Raw genomic sequence first — 22,054 nt, 5'->3', positions numbered from 1 at the left:
CTTCCCTTTTACCATTCCCGAGATATTAGCCAAAAAATGGCCGATTTCCAGAGATTTAAGCAGCCATATGTCGGGAACCGTAAGTCATAGAGAGATCATATTGGTGTTGATCAATATCTAAATGGATGGTAAATATTTTGGTGACAAATAGTAACTGGTGGCCACTATCCAACTGGCCAGTCGCCATCAATTAATACGGGTACCAAAATGTTTACTATCCTCTTAGGTATTGATTAACACCAATATCATCTCTCCCTATGACTTACCGTTCCCGTGATATTGGCCAAAAAATGGCCGATTTCTAGATATTTAAGGAGCTATAGCTCGGGGACCATAAGTTGTAGAGAGATGCTATTGATGTTGATCAATATCAAAGAAGATGGTAAATATTTTGGTACCAAATAGTAACCGGCGGTCACTGTCCAACTGGCCTCTGGTTTGGCCAGTGACCAGTTGGATAGTGACCATCAATTAATATCGGTACGAAAATGTTTAACATTTTATTAGGGATTGATTAACACCAATATCATCTCTCTATGACTTACCGCTCCCGTGATATTGGCCAAAAGATAGTTCCGATTTCGGGAGATTTAAGGAGCCAAATCCCGAGAACCGTAAGTCACACAGAAATCATATTGGTATTGATCAATACCTAAGAGGATGGTGAACATTTTGGTAGCAAATATTAATCGGTGACCACTGATTAACTGTCTACTGGCCAACTGGCCACCGTTCCCCAGATATTGACCAAAAAAGTTAGAATTTCTAGATATTTAAGCAGTCTTATCTCGAGAAGTCATGGAGAGATGATATTTTGCTAATTTTTGGGAGAAAGGGAAGGAGGTGCGGATAAAAAGATTTACATCTAGGAACAATGACAGTTATCCTTCCCGCTTCATCTCTCCATTCTTCTTAAGTTCGTTCTGGCAATGCATTTTCAACTGTTTTTTTCTGTTATATATATATATATATATATATACGTCAGACATATATGCAAATACATAACTAAATTGTATATTTTTACTTCAGATTACACCATAATACTATAAACCAAAAGTAATATTAACCCAAGTTAACTCGTGCAATTACAAACATTGCAAGAATGATTATTCCTTCACATTAACATTTGAAAATCCGCATTCCAGCTTTGCCACGTTCCATTGTTGTGGCGTAAGCAGCAAGCATTTATTTTATCACTGTAACCTACAGGCATTCGTAGCTTGCTTGCTTCCTTTCGTTACGGTGCCACTCTAATATTCCAGTTATCCTTCCATCTCTTTCCTAAACTTCAGAGAACAGTTCTTCACTTGGCGCTAAAAGTGTGAGAGGGTGGTGACAAAATTCACAGGAATAAATTCCCTGACTTTTCCCGGTTTTTCAGGACATTAAAAAAAAAAAAATACTGATATGCAATTAGCCACACAGACTTTCACATGTTTATGGAAAAACAAGATTAAAAAAATATGGCAACGATAACATATTTCTTCCCTAATTAATTACAACAATCAGTAATATAAAAACAAATGCTACGTATTTTATTATGAAATTACAGAATACGTACCTTATAGAAATTCCTGCATAAACTAAGAAAATAAACATCTTTCCTGAAACTTTAATCTGTAACATGATGAAAGTTTCGTCACATATGAAAGGAAAAGTCACAGTGAGACACTCACCAAAAAAGTATGGATTCATGTACATAAAACTGGTTGTTCTATATTAACGATATATTTTTAGGAAAAAAAGAAATCAATAGTAATTCATTTCATTTTTCCAAATGCTTTATTTCCTCATCAATATTGCGAATATTTTATATTATTTTAGTCTTCTGAACTTCAAGCTTGTTTGGAATGACCTTTATTTTCCTGTCTTCAGTTTCTTCTTCTCTTCCTCTCGCCGTTGACTTGTTGTTTCTGCAAAACGAGTATGAGCATCTTGTGCATAATGAATCACGGATTTCCTTACAGATAGCTTCTCAAGATTACCAGAAGAAGCTACTGTATATCATACACAAGTCTGTGTGCTACTGAAGTTTGTTCTTTTAAATAATCTGATACACACTGTGCATGACTGAAAATCCTTTTTCTAGATTGAATTTTCATGAGAGAAATCAATGCACTCTGAAGTATTCGGATTATTTAGCCGAAAGTCACCCAATCCAAACGCTGACCAGTTCTAGAATACTGACTCATAATTGTTTTATAATTTGGATTCGAACAAAATTCTTTGAACGGATTCGAACATTCTTTGTACTGCTTTACACTCCATCTGCCCTATTGCCATCTAACCAATTATTTTCAACTAGGTCAACTAAAAGATTTCATGCGACTCACTCGAACATCAGATCCTGCAGAAATATTAATATCCAAATACTAAAGAGCTCCAGTTAATTTATAATTTCAAAGTGACTTCTTCAAAAGTTTAAGAAAGAAATTCTAAAGACACTTTAAATGAAATTTTGCGAAAATCCAAAATGTTCAAATCCGTTATTGGTTACCATTTCTTAAAGGCAGTATGTGTAGCAAACACCAATGTCAACCTTTTTCACAGGAAGTATGGTTTCTTCATTTTCTACATCAATTCGTATACGTGAACTCAAGATACTAAAAGCTTCTGGTTTTACAAAATTTTGCATCACTTTTTATTTCATTTTTAATTTTTTATCTTTCTTTTTAAATCATTCCGATAAAGTATTGTAAAGAAATATACTGAAAAGAGCGTCAATCTGGATTCAGCAGTGAAAAATTCTCTTTTTGAAGCAAGTGCTTTAAAAAATAAAAGTTTAGGAATAAGCATTTTATCTTCTTCCAACATACCTGACACAAAGTAACAGTTTGAAGGATGGGAATTTTATTCTTCCTAACACCTTACTAGAACAAAAGATAGGAATAAATGTCAATGACTCGCTGAGCAAATCTACTATTTTCAAGCCAATACAGAACAAAAAGAAACTTTTTTTGAGTCTACAGATGTACCTGGCACGGTGTGCTCGAATATCCTTAAGTAAGTTCACGATTCTCTTGTTCGTTGCCTCAACTGCAGCCTTAAATATCCCATGCAAAGTAAGCAAACCACAGCTTCCTATATCAAGTATTACATGGTCATTTGGTGAGTCTTGATCTTTGACTAGAATGTATGCAGACATGTAAAGTTTACATTGGTGTCATCTACTGAAATTTGAATTACCATTTTTAAGTTCGACGGTTCGTCTCTTTGAAAGCGATTAAAAGATCAGAAGCTTCAGAACTACCTAGGAACACATGCACACTTGCCCTTTCACCGTACTCACATTTATATCTCCTTCAACAACTGAATTAGTTAACTTCCCAAGTATGGTGATAACCTTAAATGAAAGTGTGTGTACTATTTTGTCACGTTGAAGCTGCGTTTTCCAGGCGATTGCACTGTCTGGGAGAGTAAGTTTACAAACTTTGACATCTTTAACAGCAGTGAGCATTGACGTGTATCATGACACTTTGAATACACCACAGTAATTTTGCTTTTGTAATGCTATTTTTTACTAACAATTTCTGTAAACTACTTTGTTTCGTTCCCGAACTCATACCCACCTGCATCGTAGAATCCACATTTTAGCACGCAACATCACCAGAAACTTCTAAGTTCTGTACAGACAAGATACAAATAGAAAGAAGGCACTGACTTGTTTTGATTCATAAAGGCACTAGTTGTTCCTAATATTGAGACGAACGCGATCAAATACACATGATTTCTACCTTGTTAAAAAGCATATATAGAGTGACTTGTTATCGCTTGTTGTTCGAAGTTACTCAGCGAAAAGATATTCCGGCAAAATGTACCAGTCAGCAGAAAATTTGTCACCTGTTACTTTTCGAATCCATGATAATTATTTAACAATCAGGAAGAATTGAACGTAGTCTTGGAATACTTGGAAACTGACATGCTTGTTATTGCAATACAGAAACACTAGGTACAACGAACGCTCAACATCAAAAATAAAACACCCCTTCACTTTAGATTCTGTCTCTGCAATTTGAAACCACCACTTTAAAGCAGCAGAAAGCTGTTACTATGCACCTCCCGCCCCTCTTCCCGCTTCTCGATTACCTATCTACACAATATGCTGTCGTAAATAAAAGCCTGTTGATAGTTGTATAAAATATTTTTCTTTTTCTTTTATCACGTGCACTACCTCGATCAAGGGCATCAAAGCAACTTGCATTTGCTACTTCTTTCGCTTTTTGGGATACAGTCAGTTTTCGTGTTTACTTTAGGCATCTAAGCATTCTTAAGTTTCTACGAAGTGAAAATGAATAACTAAAACGGGATCACGCTCTTTAAACACGATAATAAAGCGTATACAGTCATTCTCACGTTGCTATTTATTCATTTAGAATTTCTCGTAATAATGTCTTTATTATTTTATATTAACTATTAGTTTCGCACATTTGGGTACTTACAAAATTCTATTTTCCAGAAACGAATATTATCATGAAAGTGAACTTACTTCCCATACCAGAAAGCGAGCAAACAACAACTTATTTCTCAGAAAAATTAAATCATCTCCCGGAACATTATTTCCACGTGTGAAAGAAGTCAATCATTTGCAAATTCGTAGTTTCAAAATTCTCTAAAGTGCCTTATGATTAATAACAGACGAAAGATCATTGCTTAACATTTATACTTCACATTAAATCATAGTTTAACGTCGCACAAACGAGATGGTAATTACTGAGTAGCTGATGTAGAACAAAGGATCAATTTCCTTCAACTAAGACATGGTAATAATGAACCATCTGCAAGAACGAACCTGTTTCCTTCCCTAGTTCCCAAACTCACGGATTTTGGCGAAAAATTACATATAGACCAGCACCACATGAATATGATGAGAGACTCCATTTAGCATTTTATTTTCCTATATCAAAAGTATAAAGATGTCAACATTAAAACAGAAACTGCACATCATAAAATTCGTTACTTTCGCAGTGTACCGGAAACAAGTGAATATTAGTTTATGATAATTTGAATCGAAAATTCTAAGTTTTTTTCCCCCACTGTGAATTGCTCAATAAAGAAATCCCGTCTTTGTTACGTATTTTTGGAGAGGGGTGGTTCCCATGGCACACCTCTAACCCCCAAAACAATTTTTGTGTCCCCTCTCAAACTTACATTCCAGTTTTACACATCTTGTCTGAAGAAATATTTGTTTTATTATATTTTGAACATCTCGTATTGGCAATGAAAACCCATACAAAACTTTGACTCAAAGAATCATTACAAAGAGATGAAACGGAAATTTTACTTGAACTCACGCACCAAAAATATTCGCAAACTGCTGCATCATTCATTAATGTCAAAATAATTTTAAAATAAGAATAAACAATACTTAAAAAAAAAAAAATAAAAAAAATTGTGATACGCATTAATATAGCCTCTCATTACAAATGTATAACTATTGAGGGAAAAGTATTAAGTACGTAGCTTTAAATGTATAACATTATACGCACAAAGTAGTAAGTACAGTTTGGTATCTGTAGATATATACCATACTTAAAGATCAAGAGTCTAATAAAATTAGTCCGGGTATCCACACAGTACTAACACAATGCATACGCTGATGTGCAACTTTATTAGCAGTTTTCGTTAACTCATAAGTACTTTCGAATTAAAATATATTACAATGAAAGCACTGAAACTAAAATACAAGTAACTGTATTCCAAAGTCCCTTCATTTGAGTGATTAGCTACTTTCACTAATGCACGACGGAACTCCGATATTTAAAAAAAAGGTTGAAATTGTGTGTGTATCGAAAATGAATTTACTACTGGGTTTATTAACCCAACTGAATTTCGGAAATTCACCAATATGATATACCATTGTACGAAAAGATGATGTGCACAATTACAGAATCTAAGTTTGTACACATCACTAGGTGAAAATATAAGTTCATTAAGTTTATAAGTTTGAAGTTGGCAATTTAAAAAAGAAGCATTAAACACATCTGAAATAATTTTAGGATTTTCATTTTAAATGTTTATAAAATTTCATTCTTCGAAATTCCCTGACTCTTTACAGAATTCCCTGACTTTTAACGGTTTGTTGCCACCCTGTACAACTGACAATGCGAAAACTATGTACTGTGAATGTAATACGCTAGATGGCCGTGTGCATCGATCCAGCTGAACTTTCCACCTACGCTAAAATTGTGTTTATAAGTATTAAAGTACATTCGGCTTAGCAAGAAAGTAGACAAACTTTTCAATGTTTGCACGGATTAGTTGGATAAATAATGTATAAATAAAACCAAGCATACTCGAGTTAATCAAGTAACTGATTAATATTCAACGGAATTATACGTAATTCACTTCTCTTAGAAAAAATCTTAAGTTTTCACAATGAAATAAAACAGCCTCGAAAATCAGAATACGAAAACTATTAATTATTTATAAATAACCTTTAAAAATAGAAAGTCTATTTAAGATGTACAACTTACGGTGTCTTTTTTCAAGCACTTCATTCTCCAAGTACCACCATTCATATTGTAGGACTCTTCCCATAAGGGACGTCGCTCTTCTCGCATAAGATGATAACTACATCTCAGCTGAAGCTCAGTAACACTAGGGATATTGTGGTAGACACTCCAAAAACTTTGTACTGTCGAAACCGTATAGATCTTCTTCAGTTTGGCAGTGAATTCTGCTGCAGTTGTACCTCGAATAGCGCTAAAATTTGCATTAAAAAATAAAATAAAATAAAATAAATAAATTAGAATATACATATATGATCTACTGCAGTCTTACTTGATATTCTCAATATCATGGTAGCTAAATAAACAGTGACAGAAAAATTTTCTTCTGACCTAGGCGCCATACATACAAATCCAATTAGATGCAGGCGTACATGATTTGGCTTTAAATTAACTAGGTACGAGTCTTGTATTTCCAGTTGGCGTGGCGACCTGATGCGCGGAATTTCTCGAGCCCTGTTAATAAAAGTATGTATAAATTAAACTCACTACTGACCTACAAAAGCGCCTTATGATGCGTTGTACCTTTTTCCTTGAAAATATCCACGTGCTACGGTATACAAACAATACTTTACGCTCTTGTTCTTAAACATCACCACATGAATTTATGACAAAGTACTACGCACCACGTAAATTTACTATAAGAAGCAAACAACGGACTACTGGCTGCTCCTACCAAGCACACGACGATAGGACAGCAGCAGCACCACAGCCGCCAGAACGCCTAGATAATAGAACGCAGCCGGCAGATCATTACTTTTTTGGTCTCTTCTCTACAGACTTGCAGTGGGGTCTAAAACGCACTTACCCTACTCCAAAGCCTTAGCTTGCAGTGGAACTAACAGTTCCTTAACTACAACCCGGCCTGGGCTTGCAGCAGAGCCTTAACGGAACATTAACCCCTCTACTTGCTGTGGAGTAGTGTGTGTTCTACAACCACTCACGTAGCTCGCTATTGAGAACTCCTTCCTGAGGCCGCCTTGTCGAGGGACATCTGTATTTACCCAAAACCTTATATTAAAAAATGTATATTAGTATTTATAAATACTATAGTAACCTATTTTAAAAACCTGTAAATAAACCGGTAGTGGGAGTCAATTCCGGGAGCTCAATTATTCAACCTAGCTCGACCTATAATCCGTAAAAACCAGAATTTTACAAATATATATATATATATATATATACCAGGTTTTTTTCTTTCCTTTTTTGCCTAGCAAAATGCGAAACAAAATTAAATTTGCATCGCAGTTTATAAGTTTTGAATCGCATTTCCGACAGCGAAAGAAATTATCATTATTTTACGTAGACAAGAAATAAACATTTTTTACACTCTAGTGTGATAATGAAAAGCAAAGCAGGAAAATAAAAGGTACAATCTGTCTAAGCTGGTAGCTTGTATTGTAACAACTTGAATTACGCAGTCCACGCAGAACCTTCATTTTAACGATAACAAAAAAAAAAAAAATAATAATAAAAAGTTTAATTTCCAACAAATGTTCATTTCCTAACTCATATTGCTTACAGTGAGTAAGGAGAACGCAGCAAAACTAATTATATATCTGGGCCAATGCTAGAAACAACCAGGATAGAAGGAAGTCCCATTAGCTAGCAATCTCGTTTGAAAAAAGTAAACTCCGGGTCTTACTGGATTTCGAGACCACTGAGCTGCTTCCTCTACAGGTAGAATAAAGTGTCGAAGCGGATATGATTCCTTCATCAGTTCCATAGACAATAACAGACACAAAGAAAACCGTCGCGCTTTCGAGGAAATTCCTCAGTGAACTTTAACTGTATACAAGATCGAGAGCGTTCCGTTCTGTCATGAATATCAGACTATGACTGATTGTTTTCTGCTGCATAAATAATTATTTCAATAATAACCTATCATCATAGTTGCATTACATTTCGCGATACAACTTTGCGTTTGCATCGCATTTCTAGGATTTAAGCCAACTGCGAGGCAATACTCCATAAAACGCTCATTATATATATATATATATATATATCTGGTGTAGTAAAAAGTAATCCATTATTTTGCCAATAGATGGCTTCAGTGATCTGTATCTCGCGTTGTATAAGTCCGATCGGGTTCAACAAGATGGCGTTTAAACGATGAGATTGCGTACTACAAACACTTTTCAGATAGTTGTGATGAGTTGACTCAGTGTTGTGTGAGCGCGAGTCAAAATGGACACTAGCAAAGAAAAAATACGCTATATTTTACAGTTTTTCTTCGATAAAGGCAAAAACGCAAGCCAGGTGGCTGCAAATGTGAATAGTGTTTATGATCCTGATACTGTAACAGCCAATCACGCGCAATTTTGGTTTCGTCGATTCCGTTTCGGTAATTTTGACGTCAAAGATGCACCACGCACTGGAAGGCCAAGTGTCGAAAATGTCGATAAAATCATGGACATTGTCGCGTCCGACCGTCATGTAAGCACTGTGTCAATTGCCTAAGAGCTAAACATTGCACAAAAAACCACGTGGAACTATTTGCATAAGGCTGGATATAAAAAGAAGCTTGATGTATGGGTGCCACACGAGTTAACGCAAAAAAACCTCATGGACCGAATTTCCATCTGCGAATCGCTCCTGAATCACAACAAAATCGACCCATTTCTGAAGCGGTTGGTGACTGGCGATGAAAACTGGATCACTTACAACATCACGCGAAAACGGTTGCGGTCGAGCCGGCGCAAACGGTGCCCAAGCCAGGATTGACGGCCAGGAAGGTTTTGCTGTGTGTTTAGTGGGATTGGCAGGGAATTATCTACTATGAGCTGCTCCCCTACGGCCAAATCCTTAACTTGGAACTATACTGTCAATAATTGGACAGTCTGAAGGCAGTAATTGCCCAGAAGCGGCCAGCTTTGGCCAATAGGAGAGGCATTGTGTTCCACCAGGAAAACGCCAGGCCACACACATCGATAGTGACTCGCCAGAAGCTCCGGGAGCTTGGTTGGGAGGTTCTTATGCATTCACCTTATAGCCCGGACCTGGCACTGAGTGATTACCATCTGTTCCTGTTCATGGCGAACACATTTTCTGGTGAAAAAAGTCGCTTCAAGAGAGACTTGTGAAAATCGACTGTCTCAATTTTTTGCCACTACGGACAAGGGCTTCAATGAGAGAGGCATCATGATATTACCTTCCAAATGGCAACACGTTATCGAACAAAACGGCGCATATGTGACCTAAATCGGATCATTCTAACTATGGTAAGTCAAGCCTTCAATGTCATGCCAAAATAATGGATTACTTTTTACTACACCAGATTATATATATATATATATATATATATATATATATATATATATATATATATATATATATATATATATATATAAATTAAAAATCACTTTGTTTTAATTAATAAAGATGAAATGATAAATTACTTTTATAATATTACATGTGTCATTTACGACATTGCAATACTATTATAAATGGAGAGATCTGAAAAAGTACGACCATATCAGTTAGGCCTAATATTATGAGTTCAATATTACGTAATGTGATGGTTGATGTATCTCTCGACCTAGGTTAGTAATTTTGATATTTCTTCTTTTATATTTTATTCTTCTCAATTGGTTAAAATCTAGGTAATATACTTTGCCAATATCCAAAGTGTAACAACGGAATGAGATAAAATTTAATGCAAATAAAATATCCCTTGGACCGCCTTTCAATCTCTGATGGCCTCTACCCTGACTCAGTTACATAGCATTCTAGCTTTTAGTGGGCACACATTGGTTCGTGTTTTTTGCAGAGCCGTTTTTATAGCCTATGTCTAGACGCGTAAATATATCCGTAATGGGAAATCGTCCTAAAGTGAATCTGCACTCATTCATGCTATTCCTATCTTAATATACCATTCTAAGGCCGTACATGTGAATTTCCTGATGCAACAATTGCATATAATACGATATATGGTAATAGAATAGTACATAATAATTTTCATGCCACATCAGTTTGCACACACATTATCAATTAGTACGCATTTCTCAAGTCAAAAAGACAGAAATTGAGATTTTGACAAGGTCTTATGTTTAAAAGAAAGAATTTACACTTTTGCGTTTAATCGGCTAAAGTCGTAATTACATATCTAAGGGAGATATGAAACTGAGCATTCACACACCAAAAGGCAAAATAAATATTTTGAGTGTGCATAGACATTTAAGACAGAACTAAAAGACTTGTTTGACTTTGTACTGTTCTTGTTTTGTGTGCGTAGTGGGTTAAGTCAAGATTGGATGGCTTGTCCGATTTTACATTTGATTTAATAGTAGTCCGCAGCAAAAAACCTGCAACATGAGCATGTAAGTTTATTGTGAAACTACGCCTAACAGTGCAAGGAATCAACATAACGGCTAAGTGGCACGAATCCAGGGTTTGAAAAAACCCGTTTTTTTTTAAAAAAAATAAAAGCCCAACCCACCTGGGCCCATGTGGGTTTTTTCGGGTATTTTCGAGTTTAATTGGGTTTTTTCGAAATATTTCAAGGTTTTTGGGGTAAAAGTGTTAAAATGTGATTTATATTTTAAGACTATCATTGTCATAACTTCTCACAATTGTCACAACAATTTTCTATTCACTGAAGTTTTGAAAAAACGTCCGCCATTTTGAAATTTTACGTTGGATCGCTGCCAAAGTATATACATCTGATTTAGAGTGTCTCGTGCTTCTACTCTGAACATGTCAACTTAAAAAGACCAAAAATTGCACTTTGTAGCGTGGATATCCGCTATTTTGAAAAAAAAAAAAAAAGAATGGCCGCCATTTTGAAATTTTACGTTGGTATGCTGCCAAAATCTATACAGGAAATTTAGTGTGTCTCATGCTTGTACCCTGAAAATTTAAACTTAAAAGACCGAAAGTGATACCCTGTAGTATAAGTGGTACAGGCAGACAAACGAACAAATGTAGATCGAATCATCCCAGGAGCCTCAGTGACGTTTGCCAAATATGAACACAAAATATATTAATTTAAAACAAAGATATATAATTCGTGTTTTATAAAATAAATGTTTCAAAACGTCTTATACGACATAAATATTTTCCAATGTAAAATAAACAGTTTTATTGTTGAAGTCATGGGCAGCGATTAGGAGAGGCAGTTCCCCCCCCCCCACCTTACTTTTTTGAAATTACCCATTAATGTATATAGTTTCATTTGGAAATAAAAAGTTTTGTATGTATGATTGGTTCATAGAATAAAAATGGTGCCATAAAATATTTGTCGTTCTATGAGTACGTATTGGTTGTCTTCCCGTGGAATTAAGAAAGCTACAGGAATTGTGTTTGAACTGCCACTAAAAATAGCCCAAAAATTAACCTATTGGAGCGCCACAATTCCAGCGTACTTTCATTTCTTCTTGCAAGGGCTCGATATACTAGTCAGCCGCTCTGGAACTAATTGAGATAACATTTCGCAAGAAAAGAAGTCCTTCAAAAGTTATTCTTTAATTACACAAAAATTAACAGTTCCTAAAATGTATTTTTTTTTCTAATAATAAGGAATATTTTGATTTGATTTTTTTCAGTTTAACATCCTGTTCAGCAGCGAAGTTATATGAGACGTGGACTTAATGATCAACGTGGAGTCCGAACCACCTGAGCATCCCCGGGAATCGAATCGAGCCCGGGTCTCCCACGTCAAAAGCGCGTACGCTAACCGCTTAGCCACGAAGGAGCTCAGTAAGGAATATTAATTTTGCAGTGTAACATACGAGTTTACGGGTGTACATATACAGTTTTGTATATACAATTAAATTTAGTGAATTCAGCATAATTATAGGTTTTAGGATTATTTTGTATAACTGAAATGTGGAGTGGCTCTAAGTATTGCTGAGTTTTGATGTATTCCAAGAAAGTGAAAACTGTACTTAACGGCAGCGAACATGTTTCGGGAAGCTGCAAAAGTATTTCTTTAAATGTCGTATCATATGCTTGTAGTATTCACCGTCATTTTAAGAGTAATAACACATATAACAGCATTCGTGTAATTAAAAATATAAGTTGTTCATTAATTTCCAGTTTCAATATAACTTTTGCAAAACAAGCCTCATTATTCATTACTATGATTATTTGATTAATATTATCCTTTCTGTTTATTTGTTTTGCAAATTTGTTATTAAATAGGTTAGTATTTAGATTTCTGGGCTTTCGGCATCTAAGGCCATTCAGCCCTTCACGTTTTGAGGGATGACGTCCCTCGGCAAGCACACTATCCGGGGAAAGGGAAGAAACAAAGGATGGGGGAAAGAAGAAAGCGGCCTGGGACCTATATGTTAGGTACCACCCCGGCATTTGCCTGGTGTGAATGAGGAAAACCCAGGAAAACCTCATTCAGGGTGGCTGGCCTGAAAAAGCGTTTTACACTTTTTCGAGCGAATGCCCCCACCGGGAATCGAACCCGGGACCACGCGCACCGTTGTTATTAAATAGGCCCCTAATCTGATCACACAATTTTCAGACAGATATTCATGAGCAAGGAATCAAATCTCTTCTTACACCTTCGTTGTTTAAGAGTACAAAGGGCTAGTATCTACTTGCGTTGCTCTTGTCAATTTACTTAGTAAAATATGAAACAAGATATACGGTATAACTGAAAAAACAGTATCCTAATAGTTATACAACCTTTCGTCAGTGTGTTACAAGCAACCAGGAAAACTAACATTGATATCAAATATTCAGGTCTTGCCCCCCCCCCCCCCCCCCACTTTTAACGTCTAACCGCGGCCACTGGTTGGAGTTCACTTCCGATACTTTGTGCGTTCAATTACGGGAATTTCCCAAGCACTTGTTGCAAGACGGCTCTTTCCAGAAAATTAATTTAAAACAATTAACACAGACATAATTCATATTTTATAAAGTAAATGTTTCAAAATGTCTTAAATGAAATTCAATATCTTCCAGCGTAAAATAAATAGTGTTATTGTTGAATTATTCAGTTGCGACGCTTTGTGCGTTGAATTGTGGGAATTTCCCGAGTACTTCTTTCACGACGTTTTTTTCTTTTTCTTTCTTTTTTTTCCCCGAAAATGCAGCTTTTTCTTGGTGTACATCGAAACTTCCACTAGTAAGGAAGTCTAAATTCAGCATTTTAAATAGTAAGAGTTACGTAATCATTGGAACTCCGAGCATTAAGCTTCTTCAATTTGACAAGGATTTTTATGCTATTGCTGGTGTTCATTCTGCAGAATGCTTATTTGAAAAGTAGCAAGAAATAACTGAACTAAACTGTTGTAGTTTTACTACTGCACTACATATTTACTGGTAGTACCAGTACCTATGGCCTTAAACCCGATGAGGGATAACTTCCCTCGGCGTCGCCGAGCACACTTTTCACGGAAAGCATTTTCTAAAATATAAAATATTGCATATCTTACTTCAAACAGGCTATAAGCATAATCTATATATTAATTTGTTCTATAATTACCTCAAGCCAAGTTTTTTTAATTTTTTTTAAAATTCATTCAGTGCATTCAGAAGTTTATAAAAGTCTTATGTTGTTGTATACCTTAATGTAAAAGCATCTAATTTGCCCAGGAAAGTCCAAAATCTAATAAAAATCACTTTCAATGTAATCACCTTAGTTGTACCAACAATATACTAACAAAAAGCTCAAAAACCCAGGTGGGTTTTTTCAGGTAGGTCCAACCCGAGAAAAACCCGGTGGGTTTTTTCGGGCTGGGCTCACTTGGGCAAACCCTACACGAATCACGCCAGGAGAAACCTCGGCGTTCTTCTCTGTACACTTATTTTGGAGCAAAAGACGTCGTCGTTTCACAATAAAATTACATGCTCATGTTGCAGTTTTTTATTTATTTATTTTTATTTTATTTATTTATTTATTTTTTTTGCTGCGGACTGTACGCTGTATGTCCAAATACAGCTAAGTTGAATTACTATACGGTATCATACCTTGATATTAGTCATTCTAATGTAAGTAAAAAATCCTATTATAACTTTTAGTAGAATAGTATTGTAGTATAATTTGGAGGTGGTGCGAGAGATATATTCAAGTAACGAGCCACCGCGTTTTCTGGGTAGTTACGAGGGCGGTTTAAATGCAGGCTTGCAGATCTAAGGATGTCAAGACCTCGACAAACAAAAGGAAAATCTCTCATTGCAGGTCAAGTGTACGAGGCAGTTCGCGTGGTTTTCTGAGATCGGAGTACTTAGGACACTCGACAAGAATGTATTGAATACTCAAGAAGGACGATACCTCCTCAAAATATGGACAGTCATTTGCTCGAATAAAGATGTATCAATAGGATGAGAGTTCCTGATACTCAAATGCTCCAGGAGCATTTCATCTTGGCAGCTGTACACGACAATGTCTGCAAAATTTCCAACACGGGCTTCATAGCAGGGAACGTATTATCATGTAAGGGCGCCTCAGTCTTAAAGTGAGCTAAGTCCGTGCAAACTACGTAACTAAAGCATAAGCGCATGGTTGAGGGTAAATTATAACCTGTCCTCGTCTGTGACAAAGCCACAACTAACAGAATGCTCATCTTGGAACAATCTGCATACAACATATTAAAATCGAGTGCTACTCTAGCAACACTCCGAAACCTTTTTGATATTTCTGGGAATTGGTGTGCTGTTTAGCGTGTGAAACCAACCGAAAGTCCAATTGGGTGAAGTCACAATCAGGGTGGAACAGCAGAAGTGTAAAGCAACGAGAGAGAAGGCCACACAGTAGTCAGCGAGGATGAGCACCGCTTGTAAAGCTTCTCGGTACAGAGATAAATGCTGCAGGGGTATTCAAGAATGCAACGCACATGAGCATTAGCTATAATTGAGAAGTCTCGCGAGATAACAGGCTAACGGCTAACATAAATGCTAGCAACGCGACTAGTACGGAAGGCACCCGTAGCTAGTCGAATACCCAGTTGATAGACTGTGTCAAGTTGCTTCAGCAGACAGGAGCGAGCAGACAAATAAGCAATATAGCCATAGTTCAACTTGAACAGATTACACTACAGTATAAGCGTAACAGAACAGTACAATCAGCATTCCAAATTGGCGGTAAGGACATGAATTAAACTGAAAGCACGAAGACAAAAGAACTCAAGATCATGTAAATGCCTGCCCCATGTCAACCGACGGTGAAAAGTGACCCAGAAAGCGAATCGTATTAATGAGACAGTTGAAATACAAGTCCAGGTCAACAATGCAAGTGCGTTGACAGCAGAAGTGTACACATTGAGATTCTCAGCGGAAAACCAAAATCCGGTTTCATTCGATCAGCGATCAAGACGATTGTGAGTCAGTTGAAGATGTCAAGTGATGGTGCGATGGTGTCGGGAGAGACAGTAAATAACAAGGTCGTCAGCATAAAGCAGAACGCAGAGAGCACAAGCATGGGTCGAAGACAGAACACTGTTGACAGAGACACTAATACCACTGCTTTGTGGATCACAATATTCTTGTACACAGCGCTTTGAATCAACACGCACTCTAAAATATCATTCATTCGTTCAATGCACTAGGAATTTAGCCATATAGCCCTGAAGACCAATTATAAGATGTTAAAATCTCATAATACTAAGTGGTGTTGTACGCCTTCTTTATCGAAGAGTACAGTAACAAGGTGATTCCGTTTGTAAAAGAAGTCTTGAGTCTATACGTCTAGATAAGCGAGATTGCCAATAGTGCATGACAAAGAGTGAAATCCACGATGATTTAATACTGGCGGTTAAAATTAATAAAACTGAAGCAGATTGGCGGCTGGAAGACTTCAGGGTGAGGAGTACATAGGGAACAAATGGTACGCGGGCGAAGGACGAAAACTAGCACTGCATAATCGGGAAACAATGGGAATGTATCGAGAACTGGAGACACCTATGGCCATGCCACCATCAGTCTTTATCACATTCATAAACTGTATAACCAGAAAAAGAAAATAATTGGGTAGCCTTAAAATGAGTTTCCTTTAATAATAATAATACTAAAAGGCTGGTGAGTATGAGTATTCCTAGACCATTTTCAGTTCCGCAAGGTGCCCACTGAAGTTACTGAGGTTTCATTAAAGAAATGCCATTGTGTGAAAGATCAATCTAACGTTTAACAGAAACCTCCCTGCGGGTGCCAGTAACCGTCCACTATCCATGAGTTCATCTTCCACTATATCAGATTTCAACGAAACTGTAGGTCGTTTATGAAGGGACGGAGATTTCAATTTCTTTTGAGAGAGAACAGGGTCATTTAATCGTCCAATATGCTGGCTGTTTTAGGCAAGCGGTATAAGGGGAGCGAGAATCAGATATACACCCTCCATTCCAAAAGAAACCGAACGTTTTAAAAAAAACAAAAAAGCAATGTACATTTTGGAACAAATCATTTTTATTAATCAATGTATTCCCCTTCTGCATCGACACACATATTTGCACGCTCCAACAAGTTGTCGAACGACTTCTCCATGTCCTTTATTGGAATGGTCTTTAGGACGGCGGTCGTCGCCTTCTCAATGGCATCAATCGATGCGTGCCACTTTCCTTTCATCGCCAAATGCAGTTTCGGGAACAGATAGAAATCGCACGGAGCGAGATCTGGTGAATAGGGCGGATGATGCAACCGAATAATGTGATTTTTGACCAAAAATTCAGTTACAAGTCGAGAACGATGTGGTGGTGCATTATCGTCCAAAAGAGTCCAACTGCCGATTTCGCGATATTCGGGCCGAATACGACGAATTCTTGCCAGCAAACGCTTCATGACGCCCAAGTAAAACTCTACAGTGACTGTCTGGCCGGGCTGAACAAATTCTTTGTGAATAATTCCTTTTGAATCGTAAAAACAAATCAGCATCACCTTAACTTTTGACTTCACCAAGCGACTTTTTTTGGGTGTTCCTTCATCCGGCGCTCTCCATTCAGCACTTTGCCGCTTCGTTTCGGGCTCATATTCAAAACACCACGTCTCGTCACCAGTTACAATCGATTTTAAGAAGTTTCGATCCTGCCGAGCACTTTTAACGATGTCTTTGCAATGCGCAATTCGATCAACTTTGTGGTCTTCGGTGAGTTTGTGTGGTACAAACCGCGAATTAACCTTCTTAAGGCCCAAAACTTCGGTCAAAATGCGGTATGCGGTTGTTTGAGGAATGCCTAATTCCATTTCAATAACTTTCACCGACGATTTGTTGTTATGTTTGATGAATTCACGCACTTTTTCGATGTTTTCTTCCGACAATCCGGTTCTGGGACGGCCTGATCTTTCGTCATCATCCAGCGTCTCTCTACCCGATTTGAATCGCCTGAACCACTCGTAAACTTGCGTACGGGATAGACACTCATCACCATATGCATTTTGTAGCATTTGGTGCGTTTCACTAAAAGTTTTACCCAGTTTAACACAAAACTCAATTGCAGCTCGTTGTTTGAAACTCATTTTCCGACCGATGTACACAACACACTGACAGTTGAAACGCAATAACTTTGTTACCGTGCATCCAAATGTCATGACATTTATACCAGTTGTCAATGAGGGACTACGCCATCTACCGGTAAAATATTACAACAGATGGCACTAGTGGTACTATTTGTTTTCAAAAGTTCGGTTTCTTTTGGAATGGAGGGTGTAGTTCGCATAAGTCCACCATTAAAAGAAACACGTTGGTTTTTGAGAGGTAAAGTAGCTTAAGCTAAAACTCGGGTTTAGGGTACAGAACGGTAACCTCATTTGGGTGGAAAAGTCAGAGGTCTGGGTCGCAACGGGCTTCCGAGAGTTAGCAGCTACAGTGACAAGGAAAGAAGTTGGTACCCTCTCTCTTTGGTGGCGCTTAGCTTCAGCAGCTACTTCCCGGATACGTTTCTCTCTCTCTCTCTGAGGCTGGACAGTCCCTGGACCTAACCAACCAGAATGATCTTTATTCCAGTTGACACAAAAGGATTTTGTCATTGTACCGTGGCTTATTTTGTCATTGGCACAAATAGCAGCTATTGCGTCACATGACGTATTGGTCTGCCCTAAATGGTTACATTTGTAATATCGAAGGGGGCTAGGAATATAGGGTTGATCTTTTAGGCGATCATAACCAGCTTTGACGTATTCCGGGAGGGTCGGCAAAGTGAAAAATATCAGTAACTGTGTACTTTTAATTCGAGTTATTACTGTAACATGTTTGGTTAGCTAGCTCCAACTTGATCATCTATTCGGTGCTTTTTCCTATCATCACAATACGATATGAAGGAATGCAATTAAGTCAAGCAATAAAAATAAATAAACCGTTCATTACATTCCTTCCACCGTACATCAAATAAACTAAGCCAAGTCTATTGATAAGATTCAACTTAAGTAGATTTAAATTATCAGCTAAATGCCGAAACAACTTTAAAGATGTAAAATTGCTATTCTTGTATCAAAATAATTGTATGTCCTCATTTAGAGATTTTTCAAAATTTCAAATTCAATTTTATTACAGTATTTTTCCTCACTTACTCAATTTTACAACTATTTGGGCATGCGTCAGAGCAATAACAGCCCAGAACATTTTGGGGAATCAATAAGAGCGCTTTATATATATGATGCAGTGTGGTGCCACAGTGAATATGACATAAGCTAGAAACAAGTGGGAGACAGCGATTCGAAAATTTGACTCCAGCTAACTGAAAAAAAAGCGACGTCTATTATAAACATATACAGAAGTATCTAAGTGATAAGATAAATTTTTAATTAGCAGGAGGCTATCAAATGTACTTGATAAGTATTCTTTGCGGTTCAGTCGAGCAGACGGTTCTACCAAATAGAAAATTACAGATAAAATACGACGTCGAACATTTTTTTTTTTTTTTTTTTTTTTTTTTTGAAGAAATGAGTGTGAATATAAGTAATTACTATCAGTGCACAGCATATTGAAATGAATTTTCAGTGATACTGAAAGTATAAAGTATTGTAAGTGTGTGATTTTCTACTATCGTTTATGCGTAACCCCCGTCGCTGACACGCCTGCTCGCTACAGTCGCACCCGCTCGTACCCCTCTGCTGCGCGGGCTCCTCCGTCGCTACGCGCCTTTGGCGTGGGAGACCCGGGTTCGATTCCCGGCGGGAGCTCATGTGGTTCGGATTGTACATTAATCAGTAGGTCCACATCTCACATAGCCACGCTGCTGAAAGGGACGCTAAACTGAAATTCAGCTCCACTCAACCCCCTGCTGCGCTCTAATCTGGGATTAAGTGCTGTACCGCCGGACCAATTTTAGGAAATTTACCGGGTTAATTGGAGAATTTATTTAAGTTTGTGAGGAAGAATGAATGAAAGTTAGGTAAGGGGAATAGTAAAAGTTAAGAAAGTGGTTGTATTTGTCAGCTGTTTTTGATGTAAGCGGCATGTATGTGGAGGTGGATGGACTATTTCGTAGACAGATACACTTCTTTTCTACACGGATCCATAGATTGTAAAATGTACAGAAAAATTTGGGCAAGCCTTTAATTGTCCATTTCATGTAGGGAACAGAACCCAACCAATCCTGCGGGGCTCCTAAGCCATTCCTACTACTACTTATACTATGTATTCGTATAGTAATATTGCACGCCTTATGCAACGTAATCTAACGTAACTTAATGTAATCCAACCAAATATAACCGAATACAGTACATTTTCGTAGTTTTTTCCGATTTTCAAATCGGTCAGGCGATACAGCTCTAATGCCCTGACTCGGTTACATAGCATTGATGCTTTTTAGTGGCCACTTACAAGCTACTTCGTGTTTTATACACTGTAATTTTTACGCCATATGTCCACACTATATTTATACTGAGCCCTCCTGAAGTCAATCTGCAACTAGTAATAGAGCTTCTCATTTAGTGTATGCTCTGCTAAAAGAAATACAAAACTCTAACCTAACCTGAAAATGTACGAAATGTCAAAATTTGGTAGAACCGTCTGCTTAAGTAATGCTATTCTTTCACGCTTTGGTAACTCTTTACTTTGGGCAAGGCAGTGATATGCTGTCACTGTTAATATTATTCACGGGTTGTCACTGATTCTTTGTTGTTCCTTATTTACACAGATATTCGTCGCTGTCGGTGCCGTTCCTGATACACATACTATTGCCAAGCGAGCGCTAGCGAGTGAAGGCGGGCCACAGCCCCGCAGGGCATGTTATTTTCTGTCTTTCGTTCTTGGGAACTGAAACTGAGGAGCCCGTTCAGATGATCGGTTATTGTCACTGCTTTGCTTAAAGTAAAGACTTGCCCATGCTTTCAAGTGGAAAAATGAAATGCTTAAGAACTTATTTGAGAACGTTATTTGAAGTAACTTCCTAAACTTCACATACATTTAATAGGATGTTTTGTAATCTCGCATAACGGGAAAAAAATAATTAAAATTGCTTTCAGTAAACTAGTAGCGGTTTCCTGAACTAAATCTGTTTAATACTGTCATGAATGCTGCAGAGTATGTGACCAATCCAACATTTTTAGTCTCTCTTAAGCACTTCTCATGGTAGTTATAAACTTAAAACTACAAAATCAAAAACGACCGATAGTGTCGTTGGAGCAGTAATAATAATAATATGAATGGTATTACATTAGTAAACTAAACTATGTATAACGTAACATTATGATCGTGTTCTTGACAGTGAAAATTATGGGTTATGTTAAAATAGATATATCAGTTAGCAACAGCGTAAATTTCGAGAAAGCTTGTAGCATACTTGTCCAACCAAAATGTCCATGATGTTTCCAGCGGTACGCCGGTGTTTTCCTGAGTCTGCAAATTATCAATAGCAGCTGTTGAAAACACTGGTGACTTTGATAAATCACACAGTCCTTCATCATCATCACCTGGATTCGAATCAAAAGAAGCCATCTTTCAGCTTCTTTCGCGCTCAAGTCATAGAGACATATCAACGAGAAAACTGTTTTGTCAATTCTACCACAACCTTCTTCCCCTTAACATTATCACAATTATTGACTCCTCCTCCATGATTATTTCTCATTGGAATTGTGCAAATGTCACGTGCCACATTATCTCTTACAATCGCAAAAAAATATAAAACAATGCAATAGCTTTTAAATCTTTAGCAAATTCCTAATTAATATCAAAATCCCCTTCTACGCTAATTTCGAGGCCAAGTAAAGTGAGAATTGGGCCACTAAGAGCGCATAACGTCACAGAACGAAGTAGATTGAAATTGGTAATTACGATTGTAATTACCTAAATACGGTGGAAAGATAATTAAAGTCGCGACCATAAGGTCCAGTCGACTGCTTCACTTAAGTTCATCGAATCAAATTTTTTAAAGCTCGTGAAGACAGAAAGGACCCGTCCGCAAGAACAAATTAGCTGTGTATAAGAAGAATTGATTGAATAAAAATGTTTAAAACTGGAAATTGTAAGAGTGAAAGGGACAAAATCAGGTAAGGAAAAAGACACAATCGGGAAAAGAAACGTCGAAAGCAGGAAAAGGTGAAATTCAGCAGACAGTGAAAGAGCGCAAAATACCCAAGCGGTCGGGACAAAAAGTTGCGGAAAGTGAGAAGTGTGTTGGGAAAAAAGAAAGAAATGTAAAAAAATAGAAGAGGCGTTTGCA

General features: G+C 37.2%; 1 protein-coding gene across 1 annotated transcript in view; it reads right to left on the bottom strand.

The window, feature by feature from the left end:
* Nucleotides 1-21,574, bottom strand: part of LOC145693141 (eukaryotic translation initiation factor 4E type 3-like) — a 32,074-nt gene extending 10,500 nt beyond the window's left edge. Inside the window, exons 1-2 of the mRNA XM_081768876.1 lie at nt 21,176-21,574; nt 6,474-6,702 (exon numbers count right to left, since the gene is read on the bottom strand). Coding sequence (XP_081625002.1) covers nt 6,474-6,702; nt 21,176-21,330 — 384 coding nt within the window. The 5' untranslated portion in view covers nt 21,331-21,574. The remainder of the gene's footprint in view (nt 1-6,473; nt 6,703-21,175) is intronic.
* Nucleotides 21,575-22,054: the final 480 nt, after the last annotated feature.

Source organism: Thermobia domestica, chromosome 8 (assembly GCF_964235325.1).
Source record: "Thermobia domestica chromosome 8, izTheDome1.hap1.1, whole genome shotgun sequence".
Lineage (NCBI taxonomy): Eukaryota > Metazoa > Arthropoda > Insecta > Zygentoma > Lepismatidae > Thermobia > Thermobia domestica.
Note: the sequence above shows the minus strand (reverse complement) of the source record. Positions and strands in the feature narration are given on the sequence as shown.